Genomic DNA, 16,405 nt, shown 5'->3' with positions numbered 1-16,405 from the left:
ACTTTGACTTTTTGGTCTTTACTTTATCCTTCTGTTTCAATTATTTTTCCAGTGCTCGTGACTGACTCAAACTCATCTTTGGTTTAAAAAAAAAAAAAAAAAAAGAGTGGCCCTAAAGTAAACATTTGGAAATATAGCACTGTTGTAAAACCAGTATCTGGAGTATTCAGAGTATTCCTGATTAAGGAAACGTAAGCCAGGAGAAAGCCTCCTTTGGCAAATTGTCAGAAGCCTGTGAGATTCATATTGCTTGCTGGCATGTCTGGTTTGTCCTTCCAACTACCCTTGCTTTTTTCCCCAGTTGGTATCCGTGTTTATTGTGTTTATTATTTCCAAAAAATTCCCCTAGTATTTTGCTAATGGTTGGATGATGATCCTCTTACAGGATGGAGATTTCTCCATTGTAGATTTCACATCTTTCGTTTCTTCACTAAGTTGTGCATGGCCTTCCGTGAATTACCAAACAGTGTTTTTTCCCAGAATAAAAAATAACTATTTTCACAGGTTACCACTTTGCCATCCAGGTGCTATAACTGCTGATGTGCTTCTCAGAGCTGGAACTTTACGCTTACAAAACATCAAGATTCAATTTCAGTTTAACCAGGGAAAGGGCCTAGGAGCTACAGCTACTGCCCTGCCCATTGCAGTTCTTCTCCTTTACTCACTCCAATGCAGCTTTTGCTACCAGAATGTCTATTTCCAAATGGAGATAGGCTAAAAACATAGGTAATAATAGGGATTTTATAGCCTTTTTTTATAAAGGAATTCTGAACTAAGCATGTGAAGCATTAATCCCTTGGCCATTCAGTGAAGGTGCCCTAAGTGGCACATCTGTTTCCTACAGCTGTTTTTGGTGTCTTAGCTTCCATTCAGCAGTCATCAAAGCCCTGCTGGAAACCCTAATCACCCATATATCTGTTGGAGAGAAACGTTTACAGAATACACAAAACAGTGAATCAATGCAGATACTGGGTTCTACAAATCATCAGCTTTAAGTTTTGTTCGTTCTGATATTTCTTCTCATTAAAAAACTCGGAGTTATATTTTTCTTTTTTTTTAAAACTTCTGACAGATTGAAGACTGTTTCCAGGGGACCTGGAAATATGCAAATTATTTTAGCCCAGAGTTCATTTACTAGCAGATACTATTCTTCATTTTACTGTTGAGTGAGTAAGCAACAGTTACCTACAGTCTCATGGGATATTTTTTTCTATTCCCATTAGCAGGAACCTCTGGTGGGGGGGACGGGGGGGGGGGGGCTTTCTTCTCCTGCTACTGTAACAATTGAAGATAAAGTTAATTAAATGTGGTCCACAATCCAATTTATACTCCCCTGTAGCAGAAAGAATCTGCTCTGTGACACTGAAGGATTTGTTTTTTCCCAGCTGCTGTTAGTGGAATTTGAGGCTTTGAGTAATTGGGTTCAAAACCATCCTTTGAGGTAGGCATTTTATCTTCTCACTTAGGCATTACACCTTCTACCAAATCAGAGCAGTACACAGACAAATGTATTTGAAGGATGGCAGAATTTATCTAATCTTGTTAGGTAACATATAAAAATACCTGTCTCTTACTTGTACTTGTATAATAGTTATAATCAACCAGCATGGTGATTATCTATTTACTAGTACTCCCACAGATAGAATAAATAATTCCATCATGATTGGGGTTATTCTTTTGTTTAATTAGTAAAAATACGAATTTTCTGTTCAGAGTTTGTCATACAGAACTTTTTTTCCCCCCAAAACATTATATCCTGTTTCTTAAATCCTCTACTGAGTCAAATTCAGTATTATTTGCTATGTGAAAATGAGACAAGACGCTGAAATTTACTTTTGGGTAGTATCATAGTCATGCTCAGAGCACAAGTAATCCCTCACTGGGGCTTTGGTTTTGCAGATTTAGGCCAAGTCTCTACTAAAAAATTATGCAGATCCAGGTCCATCTGGTCTGACAGACATTCTCCTGAGCCAGACTTGCACTTTTACAGTTAAATCTGTCCAAGAAGCCTGAAGCACGGTGATAGAACTGCATTCAAAGTTTGGCTGGGTGGTGGATGCCATGCTTCACTCAGCGCTGGGTGGGTGAGTGAGGAGCTCTGATCCCCCACTGCTGCCTCGGCAGTGCAGGGCTGTCCCTGCTCTGTGCTGCTCGAGAGCACGGTGCTCATGGGCAGGGGCTGATGCTCTGCCCAGAAGTGTGCCAGCATCCAAGGCAGGCTCTGCAGCTCTGGCATGTTGCCCAAGACAGTTTCTTTCCCCACTTGGTTTGCTGGGGCACACAGGGCCTTCAGTAACTACAGGGATGTACTCAGTGAGTAGTTAGCATGGGATATGTACATAAAGTTTTAAAACCAGTGTTGGAGGCATCTCAGTGGCATAGCTGTTTGTCTCACTGAAGGAGTATCATGGATCTGTTGCAGAAAAAAAAGTACATCTTTATTTTAGAAGAAAAACACAAAGGTGCTCAATGTATTGAGTTGGGGGGTTGGAGTTAAATGTATCAAAGCTAAATGAGCAATAGTGAAAGTATTTTACTGCATGTTTGACTGGTTGTACTGAAAAGTGATATGGGTGAAATGCTGGCACACAGCACAGATTACCGTTTCCTTTTTGTGCTTAACTGCACTGTTACTTCACCTTGGGACTTAAAGAGCTGTCACTGAAAGTCATGGCTGGGTCAAATGCATGCTCTTATTTATGACATGCAGCAGGGTGTGTGTCATCCTAAAAATGTTTTATTGACCTCCTAAAGATGTGCCGTGCATGGAGAGTCATTTTCACAGGATGTAGGGAGGGAATTTTCTCTAGTTATTAATTTCTAAGTCTTATCACAGTGATAGTTACCAGTGTACAGGAGATGCTGTATCTGATTGATGTGCAGATTTCATGCTTTCTTATCCGGCTGCTCAGGAGTTCCTGACCTGCACTTCTACCAGCATAACTCTCATTTTAAGAGCTATGCCACCTGCCAGAGGCTCAGATTAATTAAATTTTTTGTCAAGAAAAGGTACTTCTCTCAACATTTCATTTCTAGAAGAAGCCTTCAGATGTTTTCACTTGTCAGCTCTCCGTCCAAGATATTAAGAAGGAAGGGTTTTATTGTGACAAATAAGTAGAACATAAAATGAAATGGTGCTGGTCTGGATGCAATCTGTACTCAAATCTGTATGGTCAGGAGGTTTATGATTCTCTGGAGGTAAAGGATATGTGCTAATACTAAGACTGGAGTTATTTCAGGGTAGTGTTGGTGGACAAGTGATGCAGTGTCTGTTGCAGAGTAGATACTGCTGCACTTTTCAGAGGCAGCTCCATCCTCAGCCTTGTAGGAGCTGAGGCAGGAATTCAACCTGATTTCACCAGTTTACAAGTAAGGAAGCTAATGAAGAGTATTAAGTTTTCAGTACTGCTTGGATTGTGACAAACTGGGTTTTCTTTCCTACTGGACCCCCTGGTTTGTGTGGATTTTTTGTCTCATGGAGTGCTAATGCCAATCAGGCCTCCCAGACATTGTGCAAAGAATGTTTCCAAGAAGAGTCATGAATCATCTTTCTGTTCTATAGGTAGATACGTCATTGGTGAGAAGATAAGAAAGATTTGGGCATACTGATTTCTTTTTCATTTTCTCACATGCCCAGAATTTAAGACTGCAAGGAAAGGCTGATGGTATCTTTAACAAGCACAAAAAAAAGGATGATTGAAGCTCTTAAGAAGCTTCAGAATAAGTTTTCCCATAGATCTTGACAGTTTAGATGCTCTAAATGGGTTTTTAGACACCTACTTTATGATCACCTGTCTGCTTGGCAGACAGTTGCATGGACTCTTTTTTCCTCTCTCTCTCACTGTCTCCATCTTTCTTTGCAGAACTGATTTGCTCATCTAGAGGTAGGGCAGCTGGATTTTGGGAGAGTATCTGCTCTCTCAGGGCTGGTCACTCTGGTGAAAGACCTTGAATCAGACTGTTGACGCAGAGGAGGCATCTTGCCCTTTGCTCTCTACTCTTCTGGTTGGCAGTGTTTTGAGATGAGCTGAGCTTTTACTATTGAGCAAAATAAAGTTCCTTCTCCACTGAGGGACAGAATTTTTTGTCCTCAGTCCCAGATCCTGTGACTACAAGGACAGAGTATGCCAGGCTCAAGATTTGGGAGGACATAGTGCCAGCACTTAGTTATGCGTGCAAAGGAGCAGTTGCCACAAAAGCAGTGGCACTCAAAATGTGGTGCAGGCAGACTGCCTGCTTAAATCCATGGTCACTTGGCAGCAGCATTGTGGCACAAGTGTCCTGCCAAGTCATGAGCTGGCACACTGCCCTCCATTTAGACTGGGACGGTAGGCAGCCAAGTGACCAGCAGCTGTGGCTGTGAATAGCAGGAGGGCGCTAGTCCAAGAACAACAAGAAGAAAAGCTTCTTCTTCTACATCTAGAGATTTTGTTGGCTCTTCCAGACATGTCTTCTCATTTCAAAAGGATCTGGAAGGTGCCCTATACAGCTGCCCTTTTTGAATCCTGTCCACTGGGATCCCCCAGTTACAGGATTCTGCATTAGCACATGCTGTTGCCCAGTCTGTGACTGCAGTAGACAGAAGTGTATTTGCTTGAATGTATAGAAATGAAATTTGCAGCTTCAAGGAGAGGATTCATTGTTTCTCTGCTCCCTTTGTTTGAGCAGGACAAGTGAAGTGACCCATAAAAATTTGTCTGCATCCTGCAAATGGCTTCTACACCAGCGTTCCTCCTAATGGCTGCATGAGGATTGGTTTTTATCTTTAAGCATGCCAAAGTGCTTGAATGAATGTAGTTTACAGTTTTTAAAGAGGTTGACAGATGTCAACAGGGGCTTCAGATTGCTCATTCTTTGTACAGCCCTTCAGATAGCAGAAGTGATTCTCTGTCCCCATCCAGCTCTACACTACAGCCTGAAGACATGATCTGTCATAGGCAACCTCAAGCACATTCCCCAAAATCCCCACAGAAACAAAAAATCTGAAATGAATTCTCTGGAAAATAGCACAAAGTCAAACAGTAAGTTTAATGCTGGGGTGTGCACGGCAGAGGTCACACTTCAAGTGGCAACATGTATAAAGCTGTATGCTCAATGTACTAAGTGAAATTGATGGGGTCAGGGTAGAACAAAGTCCACAAAAACCCTGCCTATGGAAGCTCAAGGTCATCACTGTGTCTGCAGCCACACTTCTTACATGCTGAACACAGGGGAGTGATCTCCCCTAGTCTGTCATAGAAGGTTAATGTTGTGGTACAGGCTCATGATCTATTTAAAGGCATTTCTACATCAGCCTCTGAGATTTTTGCCCCAGCATCTCTCATTAACTGTCAGTCTGGTGGAATTTCCTGGCTTTTGAAGTGGATTTTCCTGCTTGTGGTCAAAGAAAATGGCAACAAGGACTTGGGAGAGAGTGTGAGCCAGACTCCCTGCTGACCGCAGAGCTTCCCTCGCCATTTGTCATAGAAACACTCAAATAGCTTTCCAGCCAAGTCTCTGAGAAATAAAAACTTTACAGCACTAGCATCTTTAGGCTGTGTATCTCAGAGACCAGTAATATCAGCTGGATCTGAGCACCTACCATGGATGTGTTACCTCTCACCATCTTTATCTTCTTATCTGTTGAGAGGAACAGTAATGTCCCTGGGAACTGTGGGAGCACTGATGGGACATGGCATTAAGGAGTACTAGATGTGCACAGGGACACCTTCAGGCCCCTCTCAGTGATTTCTGCTGCGATTTCTCTGCTGGCAGCATCCTCAGTGGGCTGGAGCTAAGCACTTTGCTCAAGCAAAACCTAAACTGCAGATGTTGGCCAGCTGCACGCAGCTGGACCAAAGCTCCACTCATCTTGACAAAGAAGCCAAAACCAAGTCCTTACAAAGGCAGAGGCTCGAATGAAACTGAAATGATTAGTCCCCTCATGCAGCACCCCAGCTTCTAGCAGCAGGGGTAGACATCAGCAATTCTTCATGCTAAATAACTAGGGCACAATGAGAGGCATATAAGACTCAAGTGTCTTCAAGGAGGAACTGCAAGATGATTAATGCTGCAATAGCTGCTTAATTACAAATGCATGTTGGTCACCAGATGATATCTAGGCTGAATTTAATGTCTGAATCTTTGCCTGTGAAATATGATCTGGATATCATTGGCATGACAATGAAGGATATGTGTGTTGATAGCTCACTGGGGAAAAAAAAAAGACTAAGTGTAATGGTTTTAGAAATGCAAAGTCTAAAATACCATGTATAGGTTTTAGTGCATGAGACATTTTTGAGACATTTAAAAGCAACTCTTTTTTTTTTTTTTTTTTTTTTTTTTTTTTTTTTTTTTTTTTTTTTTGGTGAAGGACACATTTGGAGAAAAATGAGAAGGGATGCAGCTTTGTCTGGTTACCCAGATAAAACCTGCAAACATAACTATGTCTTGTGAGAGCTTCAGTACTCTCAGAGTTCTCTTGAGTTACTTGCTTTTGTGATCTTTTGAAGGGTGAGGCCCCAAGGCTGTTGGTGTGATTGTCCAGTAATACCACTGGATTAATATGTCTGCATAGTTTGTGAATTGTAATCATGACTTAAATATAGCTCCTTGCCAGGCAGGGTGAGGCAGCAGGTGGGAGGCTTGCAGTGCAGCCAGGCGGGGTGACTGGGGAGACATGTCCTGCTCTGTGGCATTTTCCAGAGCTTTCAGCAAACACCACAGCCCATGCCAGGGCTGCCCTGCAAGCACAAAAGTTAAATGGGAGCTAAGAGTGGCAGGCTGCATCAGCTCTTGGAGTGGCTCAGGCAGGAAGCATCTTGAGGCAGGTGTGTTGGTAGCACCATGAAGCATTCTTTAGAGTTGCTTTGCTTGAGAGTTGGTAAGAGCGTTTGTGGTGGTCTGAAAGGTCTCCAAGGTCTAAAAGGCCGGGCACAGCCTGGTGCAGCATGGCTGGAGCACTGCAGTACCTCAGGGCAAGGACGGAGGTGGGCATTGCAGTGGGGAGTTCTGTAGCAGGGCAGCAGTGTTGGTCTGTCTGTGGGTTAATTTGGTTAATACCATGTGTTTACAAGTTGTGACCTATGAGGTCAGGAGAGGGTTTCCTTTGACTTTTTGGGGATGTTTGATGGAGTCTGGTGCTTTTGTGTGTGGAAGTGAAGGTGAAGGACTTAGTTCCATGCTGGTGTGTAGCCAGCATTATGATTGTGTCACGTTGTAGTGTAACTTCACAGGTTCCTTCAGTGGGGGCACTGGCCTGTCACTGGTTCCATATGTGTTCTCCAGGGTAGTACAGGGTATTACAGCTGTGCTATGTAAGTCACTATCTGTAATACTGTACTGTGTGCAAAGAGGTAACCTTGATGAGTTATTTCTGATTATGATTTGGGTGATATCAGTAATTCAGCTTCATTTGCTCTGACTTAACTTTCAAAGCAACTATATATCTTATCTCTTTTTACTTTTCATGATGCACAGATCTGTCCACTTGTCAAGGAAATAAAGATTTGTTGAAACGTTAGAGCTATATTTTCAAAATTGGCATAAACAAAAATTAGCATAAACAAAATATAATTTTATACTTAATGCAGTAATTGTAGTGGAGGGTGTCTGTGAGGGCATAACCAAAATAAATTTTAGCATAAAAATCTTTAGAAATAAGGCTTTATTCAGTTTATTGATTTAATTGCCATCACATTAACTGTTTCCTCACTTTGATTGTGCAAATCTTGGACAAAGTGTAGGTGGATTTAATTTTTTCCCCAGTTGATGTAATCTCAGTCTGTTCAAGCTGGAGTATAAATGGATGGGATTCCTTTTGAGCCTGCCCCTGGCCAGAAAGCCAGTAAGCATTGACTCAAAGCTGCCAAGAGAAAGAAGGAGAAGGTGCTAACTCATCCAGGGTTTAAACTGGTCTTTTCCTGGCACAAAATAGCCTGGCAATTTGACATCAGCCACTCAGCAGAGCAGAAGAGCATTGCCCATTACAACTGGTACCAATTCAACTTTTAATTTAAACATGCCAGCAAAATAAGAGTAAAGACAGGCACCCTTCTCTTACTTGCTACACCTGTCTTTGTATCTATGGAGTTTGGACTATACTGATTTTATTTCTTTGAATACAATGCAGCAATTTTCCATGCCACTCTTTATAGCCTTAGGGAAATCACACATATAAACTGGTTAAAGAAAATAGCATTGTCTTGGTGCATTTTTCTGTAGCAGTAGGTAATGGGTAGTCTATTATAGTTAATAATAGTACCTGGACAGTTGTGATTTTGTCACACACAGCCACTCAGGCTGCCTGCCTATTTTTCCAGTACTTGTTCTGGGGGTTTATTGTTGTTTGGTTTGTTGGTTGCTTGCTTTTTTTTAATCCACCACTCTCATCAGAAAATGGAAGTCACAACATTTTCTGATCTGATTTCTTATTCATTGCCGTCTACTCAGCCTGCCAGTATGGCATTACACATGTTATTAGTAAAAGAAAAGATAAAAAATGGAGAGAACTGTGTTGAAGTCACTTCTGGACTGACTGTGGTCAGCTAGCATGAGTGGGATGTACATCTCCCCTTTTTCTCCTCCAGCAGGAGGCCACAGGCTTAGCCTTTTGGAATCAACATGTTCTTTCTCTTTGCTGAGATTCAAATAACCAGAAATTAGAAATCTTCCCTTCATAAAGCTGCAGCCCCCTGAGCCTCTAATTTTACCAACCTTACTCAGAGCTTGTACATCTCCATCAGCTTTCATAGATCATGCTTCAATTTTGTTTCCTAAAATGCAAGTTTGAAGGAAGCCACTATTGTCCACTGGAAATCCAGACAGCATTAAAAAGCTAAGGCAGTTTCTCATATTTTATCAGTTGTCCCTTCATTGTTTCTTGTATTTCTATTCATATATTCCTGTTTCTAAAATCTTTCTCATTCTTGTTGCTATGGTAAAAGCCTGCCTAAAAAAGAAGAATTATAGCAGCAAGGTACACTGACCTACAAAATAATCAGAACATAGTTGCTCTGTACAAAATGCTGCTTTCAAAGTAGCTGCTAGAAAATCTTGAGTGGGAAAGGGAGGTGGCTGAAGTATAGTGACCATGTACATGGATCTGGATTTAGTAAAAACTCCAGCTTATAAACAAAACTGCTGCTCCTGACCAGTGGATCTGTACAGCCAGTACCCCATACACAGGATTTTTCCATGACTGCAATATTTACAGTAGTAGAAACCTAAAAAAGCGGTCTTGAGCATCTGTTTCTGTTGTTATCCTTCCAGCTCCGATGTGATTTTCTCCTCTGTGTACATGAATGTCATTGATACAGTGTTGTATTACAGTGGCTCATCCTTGCTGGAGGCACGGTTTCTTTTCCAACAAACTGATTTGAAATGAAGTGAAAACCAAACCGTGAATTTTTTGGTTCACCTCCCAGACTATAAAAATGGATGGTCTCATTAATGATTAACACAGCAGCTGGTAGCTCACAGGAGATCTGGAAGAAAATACTGCAGTGTCTCCCTCCTCCAGCAAATATAGTGGCTAACAGTTTTCTCTGCTCGTACTACCTTATTTCAGTATACACGTTTGAATCCTAGCAGAGTGGATCTCTGCCTTCATACCTGTTCTAAGATCAGTAAGGATGCATTAGATCCTAGTTGCATCAGATAATATTTTGTGATGTTATTAGTGCTTAGTGGTTTGCAGTTGCATGTGATGTTAGTATGACTTTTAGAATGCTCTTCTATTTGAAACTATGCTGTGGGCTTTGAAGATTTCCAGGATCTTTTTGCCCACAGCATGGTTATGTCATTAAGAATCAAGTAAAATTTCACAAAAATTTTGCATTTACATGGACATCACTTTCGGGTGTTTTGCTGTTGATAAATCCTTATTATAGCATTCAACTGTGCAAAAAATATACACATATATTATTGTCAGGAAGTGTTTACTACTTATTCTACTCCACAGTATTGGAGTACACTGCCTGGGCAGCTGACAAATGTGTAATGAACTCTAAAGAACCAGAGGGATCTTTTTAGACTAAATGTTCTCAGAATGTATTTAACTGGTCAGCTAAAAAATCACCAACCAAAATAAAAGAAAATCAAAAACCCCAGAAATCTCTAAAATAAAAACCTTATTACATAGTAATTTTGCATATGGCAAAATGTGGTAGGTTATCTGGAGGCTTTTCCTTTTTGCTCTAGAAGAGAACTGTGAGCATCTATTATCTTCTGAACTGAGATTCTTCTAAAACGATTTTTTTTTAATACTAAAAAATATACTATAGTCACTGGAATGTCGTGCAGAGGTGCAAATTTTCAAATAGTTGTCTCTAAGTATAGGTACATGTTTTCCTCTATATTTACTGTAAAACATTGTTGGATGCATGTATAGTACACCGGTTCCTTCCCTGGCAGAGATAGGGCAGACACGGAAACTCACCTGTGCACCATTACAATGGATAGTGCCTCCAGGGTTTATCACAAGGTTGTTTCCATGGTGTACATGGAGATAGAACACCTGACAGTCAACAGGCTGATCCTGGCCCAAAGGCTGCTTGTTTATCCAGCCATTCTTCAGGGCAGCACCACCTTCTGCAAGGAGATCACTCCAAGTGGAATGTTGTGCTAGTGCCAGTGGCCAGAAGAGGGATGGGAGAGGAAGGTGGAGACTCACCTGAGCCCCAGCTGTTTGTAAGACAGACAGCACGTGGAGTGGAGGGATGAGGCATGTGGTTGCAGAAGTGAGAGCTGCCGCTCTTGTGTCCCACCACAGACTTCAAATCCAGCTCCAGCTGGTGTAGCTGTGAGGATGAAGTACACTGGAGCATTTGTAATTTTGGTTGGTAACACTCAATTAATTTACTTTCACTGACCTGAGTGGATATTTGTTTGTTTCATTAGAGATCCGAGCTCAACTCGTTGAGCAACAGAAATGCCTGGAGCAGCAGACTGAGATGAGAGTGCAGCTTCTTCAGGATCTGCAGGATTTCTTCCGCAAGAAGTCGGAAATAGAGATGGAGTATTCCCGAAACCTGGAAAAACTGGCAGAGAGGTTCATGGCAAAAACCAGGAGTACAAAGGATCATCAGCAGTACAAGTAAGAGAAATCTGCTTGCCCATCGCCCCCATGCTGTACCTGTTGCTGGTTCAAAGGCCTGTTTAAAATTCCCAGCCCTGCTTAGCAGCATAGCAGTTCTCATTGCAGTTGAAGCATGCCTAAATACCAGTGTTGATGTGGCTCTATGCAGTTACTCATGGCAGCTTCTGACAAGTAGTTTCAATTTCTTAAAAGTTAAGTTGCACAAATACTATCCCTAACCTACCATATGGATTTTAAACTACCCAAAATACAGCCAGTATCTAGAAGAGATGCAGAGCTCCAAAAGCTTGAAAATCTGTGTGCTCATTTCTAGTGGAGTTGGTAGGATTTTGAAGCATCTGCATGAAGGTCAGTCAACATTACAACAGCAACAAAAAAGACAATTTTGGCCAAGAAGGACATTAAGAAATAAAACTATTTTGATTTATTGTTGCATGTGAACTTTGCTGCATCTTCACCTCTCTGATTCCTGGGAATAAAGATGATGTGAACGTTATGTGTTGTTTACGATTTAATGTATCCTTTTAATGGCAGAGTTTTGTAACATGCAGCAGGTTTTCTGAAATGCTTCATTTGCATCACTTGCTGACATAGTCTTATGTGGTTATTTTTCTGACTTGAGCTGATTAACGGATGCATGTGTCTGGCTCTGTTATGCTTAGGGATTTAGAACAATATTTTTTGTTTGTAAAACTACAAAATAATTTTCCCACTGTTCACTCAGTGCTGTGCTAGAGATACACAAATAAAACTGTTGTTTCAGGACAAACGTCTTTTCCAAATAAATCTGGCAAAGGAAAGGTTAATCAATTAGAGCTTGAACAGTTCAAAGAGCATTAACATATATTTCTTAAAATTTGTTTTAGTGACTCAATGATTCTCTGAAATATCCAACTTGTGCATATGTCACCACTTCTCAGAGAGCCCTGGCTTTTATTCTGCTTGTGGCAAAATCTTTTTTCCTTATGTTTGCAAACATCTTTCCTTGTTCTTAAACATGTTAAATCTAGACTGGCAGCTGTGCATGGGAGTTATGATTTGAGTTCTACCTTTGGCTTTGCTCTTGCTGTTCTCTGCTTTGAGAACAGGTTACAGCAAAAGTGGCTTTAGTTGTTGGTCCCCTGAGCTGTTCCCACCATTGCTCCCAGAACAATCAGGAAGGTCTGTGGAATCGGCTTCGGGACGTACAGAAGCAGTGAGGACCAAGTAGTATCAGCATGGCCCTTCAGGAGTGCTCATGTGGTCTGACCTGGCTGATAAAACCCCTTGCTGTCAAGTAACACTGCTAAGATGTCTATCTGAAACAAATGGAGGAAGTTTTCTTAACTCCTGATTCATAGCAAAGCAAAGCACTGATGAAAAAGAAAATACTCTTCTCTGTTAATCATTCATTGTTGCTTTGATTCTGAGGGTGAGAGCTGAAAGTAGATGATTAGATGGGAATTAAAGGCCATATTTCTAACAATGAGAAGAGCTAATTATTAGAGGAGTTTGCCAAGAGTTGCAGGAGTTTCAATTCATCACCACTTCTGCCTGTTTGATCCTCATGTGCTTTATCCTTTTAACTAAAGGAGAATCCCTGTAAAAGAGAAAAAAAAAGAGCAGCAAGTTTCTGGAGTAGTTAGTTGGAAGGCAAACTTTATACTAAAATGTCAATAAAATCATAAGACAAATTATATAAAGTTTTTTTTTTGTCAGTGAAATAGTTGTGAACTACATGTATTTTTATTTTGCCTTGTGTAAAAGAAATGAGAAGTCATCTTTTATTTCACTTTTTGCTACATTAAAGCTGGGAGTGGGCCTGCATTGCAAACAGTCTGTTATGGGAATTCAGAATTGATCACTGGAAAAAGTCCAGTCCTGCTCTTTGTCTTGTAATTGACACATCTAGGACTAGCAGTAGCAGTGTATTTATGAATGCTGTGAATTTCTGAGCATTGCTCAGAGAATATGGATGCTTGAGACATTTTCTTCTACTTCATCAGTTATACAAATCCATTGCAGTGAAACAGCTACACCTGCAATTCTGCTCATGAAGAATTTGGGTTGTGCTTCCAGTGCTTGTTTATTTCTGATATCAAAAATTAATTACTGTTATTCTTCCAGGAATGACCTTTATTGATTTTGAACATTTACATGTACTCCATCTCTAAGCTTTGTGAAAAGATATTTTATACTTTTAAGGTGGCTTGCGGAGTATCCGTGCCTCATGGGACTCAAGTGTGTCTTAAAAGTCATCTGAGGCTTGCCTAACCTGAGTTATCCCAAGAATGGATAGATTGTTCAGATGCAGATATTTTTATGTAGCAAGTTATGACTGTAAATGTCAGTGAGGCGTTTCAGTTAATAACATAACCTTTTCATTTCTATATGTTATACATGTGTGTATCTCCTTCCTCAGGAAAGACCAGAACCTCTTGTCACCAGTGAATTGCTGGTACTTACTCCTGAACCAAGTGAGAAGAGAAAGCAAAGACCATGCAACACTGAGTGAGATCTACCTGAACAATGTGATCATGCGATTCATGCAGATAAGTGAAGACTCCACCAGAATGTTCAAGAAGGTAATGCCTCTCCTGCAGCCCTCTATCCAGGCTTATAAGATGCATGAGGCAGGCAAAAGTGTCCTAATAGATAGCACGTGAGGAGAAGATTCAGCACCCACAGCATAAAATCTGTTTTAGCATACATATAAATTCTTCATGACTGATCTTTTGAAGCAGATACTTAGTGCTGAAATGCCTGGGATCCTGCTGTATATGCTGGTGACCTTAAGAGCTGAATCACAAATATCCAAAAAGCAGGGGAAAAAGCCTGTCCTTCTCTAAAAAGCACACTTGTCTGTCCATGCAGAAAGGAAACAGTTTTCACTAATATCTCCCAAAATAGTAACATTGTATTAATTAATTATTTTTTAAAATAATTTCATTGTGAACAAAACAGATTGAAGGCGAATCAAGAATCTGCTTTTTTGTCCCTTGACATAAAGTTGGTAGCATATGCTGTAATTCTCCTAAAAGTGTTTCTTTTTCTTCCTAATATTAAATATGAACATACACTTTTGATAAGTATTTCTATTAGAGCCTTTAAGTGTTGTCTCTGTACATGTTTGTCCTTGTCCATGACTGTTAGGTATTTTCATAACACATGCATGGTGTGTAAATCCCTCATGTACTAAGCAAGCACTCTAAACAACCTTAGCTCAAGATCTACATCATGTGTTTGCAGCCATTGTTCAAATGTTTCAAAAGAAAAATAGATTATAAATGCATATATATTAGTCACAGCGGGATGCTGGTAGACAATCAGCATACAAAAGAGTTCAAGAAGAGTAAAGGTTAAAAGACGTAAATTGTGTGATGAAATGATAGCAGCGGTACCCAAGTTAATGTTTTCAAAACAGGGACCTGGTTTCACATATACCCAACCATAGATAACACTGGGGTGGGGAGAAGAATCATTTAGGGCCCACATCGATTGTTCTTGGAGGAAATGAAAGTAAAAACTTAAATAGAACTTCCTGGTATGCATTAAAACCTGTAACAGGGACAGAGTTGAAGTTTATAGTTTCTCAGTCAGTAATGGGTAGTTCAAATAATATGTCTGATATGTAAAACTATAATTTACTGACCACTCAATTTAATGAAATGGAAGATAGTTATAGAAATTGATCCAATAATGAGAAAAGTGATTTGAATGGGCTGCAGTACTGTCTATGTGCAGATATCTCAGAGTTCCAAACCAGTAGACTTTTTTTTTAAATCTGGAATAGTTTTCCCTTTGTTTGTGTCTTCTTCAATAGGTGTGCATTATTAGACAAATCTGTTTGCTTTCAGCATAGTTCAGTTTTTTGGCACTAGAAATTTTGCTTTATCTTCCCTTTTGTCCAGGTAGACTGTAAAATGGTATATTGTTAAAGTTTTCAGTGGACAAGTGTGTGTCCTTTTATATTCACTCATAGTTTATTAATGGAGATTGCTGCAGCTTCTCTCTCAAGAGGAGGAAAATGCGTGAATATTTTCAGTGTGTTAACAGGAGGCATATTGTCCCATCTCCCTGATAAACTTGTCTCTGTCCTCCATGTTGTTCCCATTCAGGTGCAACATTTCAAGTTTTCTCTTTCTAGCACAGCTTCTTGAAGAAGAGCTAGCATCTGCTCTTGCTTTTATATTCCTAACTTGGGAATATAAAAGGGGAAAGAAGAGCAGGGAAATTGAGGTGGTCCTGCCATGCATAACCTGAAGCTGACACTATTAGAGCCCAGATCCTGAGCAGCCCTTTGCTACCTTTCATCAGGGTTTGCCAGCTGACACTCAGTGTGGGAGTGTCATGTCAAACAGCTGATAGCTGAGGTGGAGCATGGGCAGAGTGAGCTAAGCAAAGGCTCTGTGCAGGGATCTGAGCCAGTCCCATAACTTAGGGGGTTAGGGGAAGGGTGGCAGGAACACCTCAGTATGGTACAAGTGAGCTTTTTGGGCACATGGACTCAATGTGGCAGTGCTTGTTCACCAGTGTCAATTCTGAGCACACATTTTTAAGACATTCTGTCAGGCTCAGTACTTGTTGCAGAAGGTTGGTATTTCCACTGAGCCCCAGTGTACCGTGCACAGTTCTTGCTATGGTGCTTGCTGCAGAGTACTGGTGATTTATTTGCCGTTAGTTCCCAGGTGCAGAACTGATGATGAAGCTCTTCCAGCCCAAACCCTTCCATGATCCTGTGATAATTTGTGTGAGATGTGAATGAGCAGTCTAACTTAAGGTACTCACAGAACTACATAATGGATGTTTACTGGGCAACAGAAAGATCAGATGAAAAACACATGTACTCTGCTACAGTTCTCTATGCAGGAAAGAGGTCACAGGGGCAGAGAGAAGGTGCACTTACAGTGAGAAAGGTGACAGCCAACAGTGTCCTCCATCAAAATTGTATTCTCCCTGAAGAAAATGGCATTGATTTTGTTGGAGATTTTTTAACATCAAATAGCATATTTAAGCAACTTATGTCAATTTCTGTGATTCTGCAGATTACTTTCAGAAAAAAAATGTATTTAGAATAAAATAGTGTCGGAGAAAAGTATAATCAGTCTCAATAGGTGTCATATCCCTGTAAAAGCATATGGAATTTGTTCATTGTTCACAGATTTTGGATTAAAGTAGAGACAAACCATGTCCTGCACATACTTCTACTCTGGAATCTGATCATACTATTGTGTGAAATATGTACTGTCTCTCTAAGTAATAAATATAAATAACAAGTAGAAATATGAAGATTTTAAAAATAGACTAACAAGTGCATGCTTAGTGTCTTACTGCAGTCCACGGTCAAGA

General features: G+C 40.5%; 1 protein-coding gene across 2 annotated transcripts in view; it reads left to right on the top strand.

The window, feature by feature from the left end:
• SRGAP1 (SLIT-ROBO Rho GTPase activating protein 1) overlaps positions 1-16,405 on the top strand; it is a 138,850-nt gene that overhangs the window by 56,254 nt on the left and 66,191 nt on the right. Inside the window, exons 2-3 of one of the 2 annotated variants that reach the window (XM_066550174.1) lie at positions 10,879-11,074; positions 13,479-13,641. In XM_066550174.1, coding sequence (XP_066406271.1) covers positions 10,879-11,074; positions 13,479-13,641 — 359 coding nt within the window. Of the gene's footprint in view, positions 1-10,878; positions 11,075-13,478; positions 13,642-14,301; positions 14,415-16,405 lie in introns of those variants that run through there. The other variant, XM_066550175.1, reaches the window with a different exon arrangement.

Source organism: Molothrus aeneus, chromosome 5, assembly GCF_037042795.1.
Source record: "Molothrus aeneus isolate 106 chromosome 5, BPBGC_Maene_1.0, whole genome shotgun sequence".
NCBI lineage: Eukaryota > Metazoa > Chordata > Aves > Passeriformes > Icteridae > Molothrus > Molothrus aeneus.
This window is presented reverse-complemented; position numbering and strand designations above follow the sequence as displayed.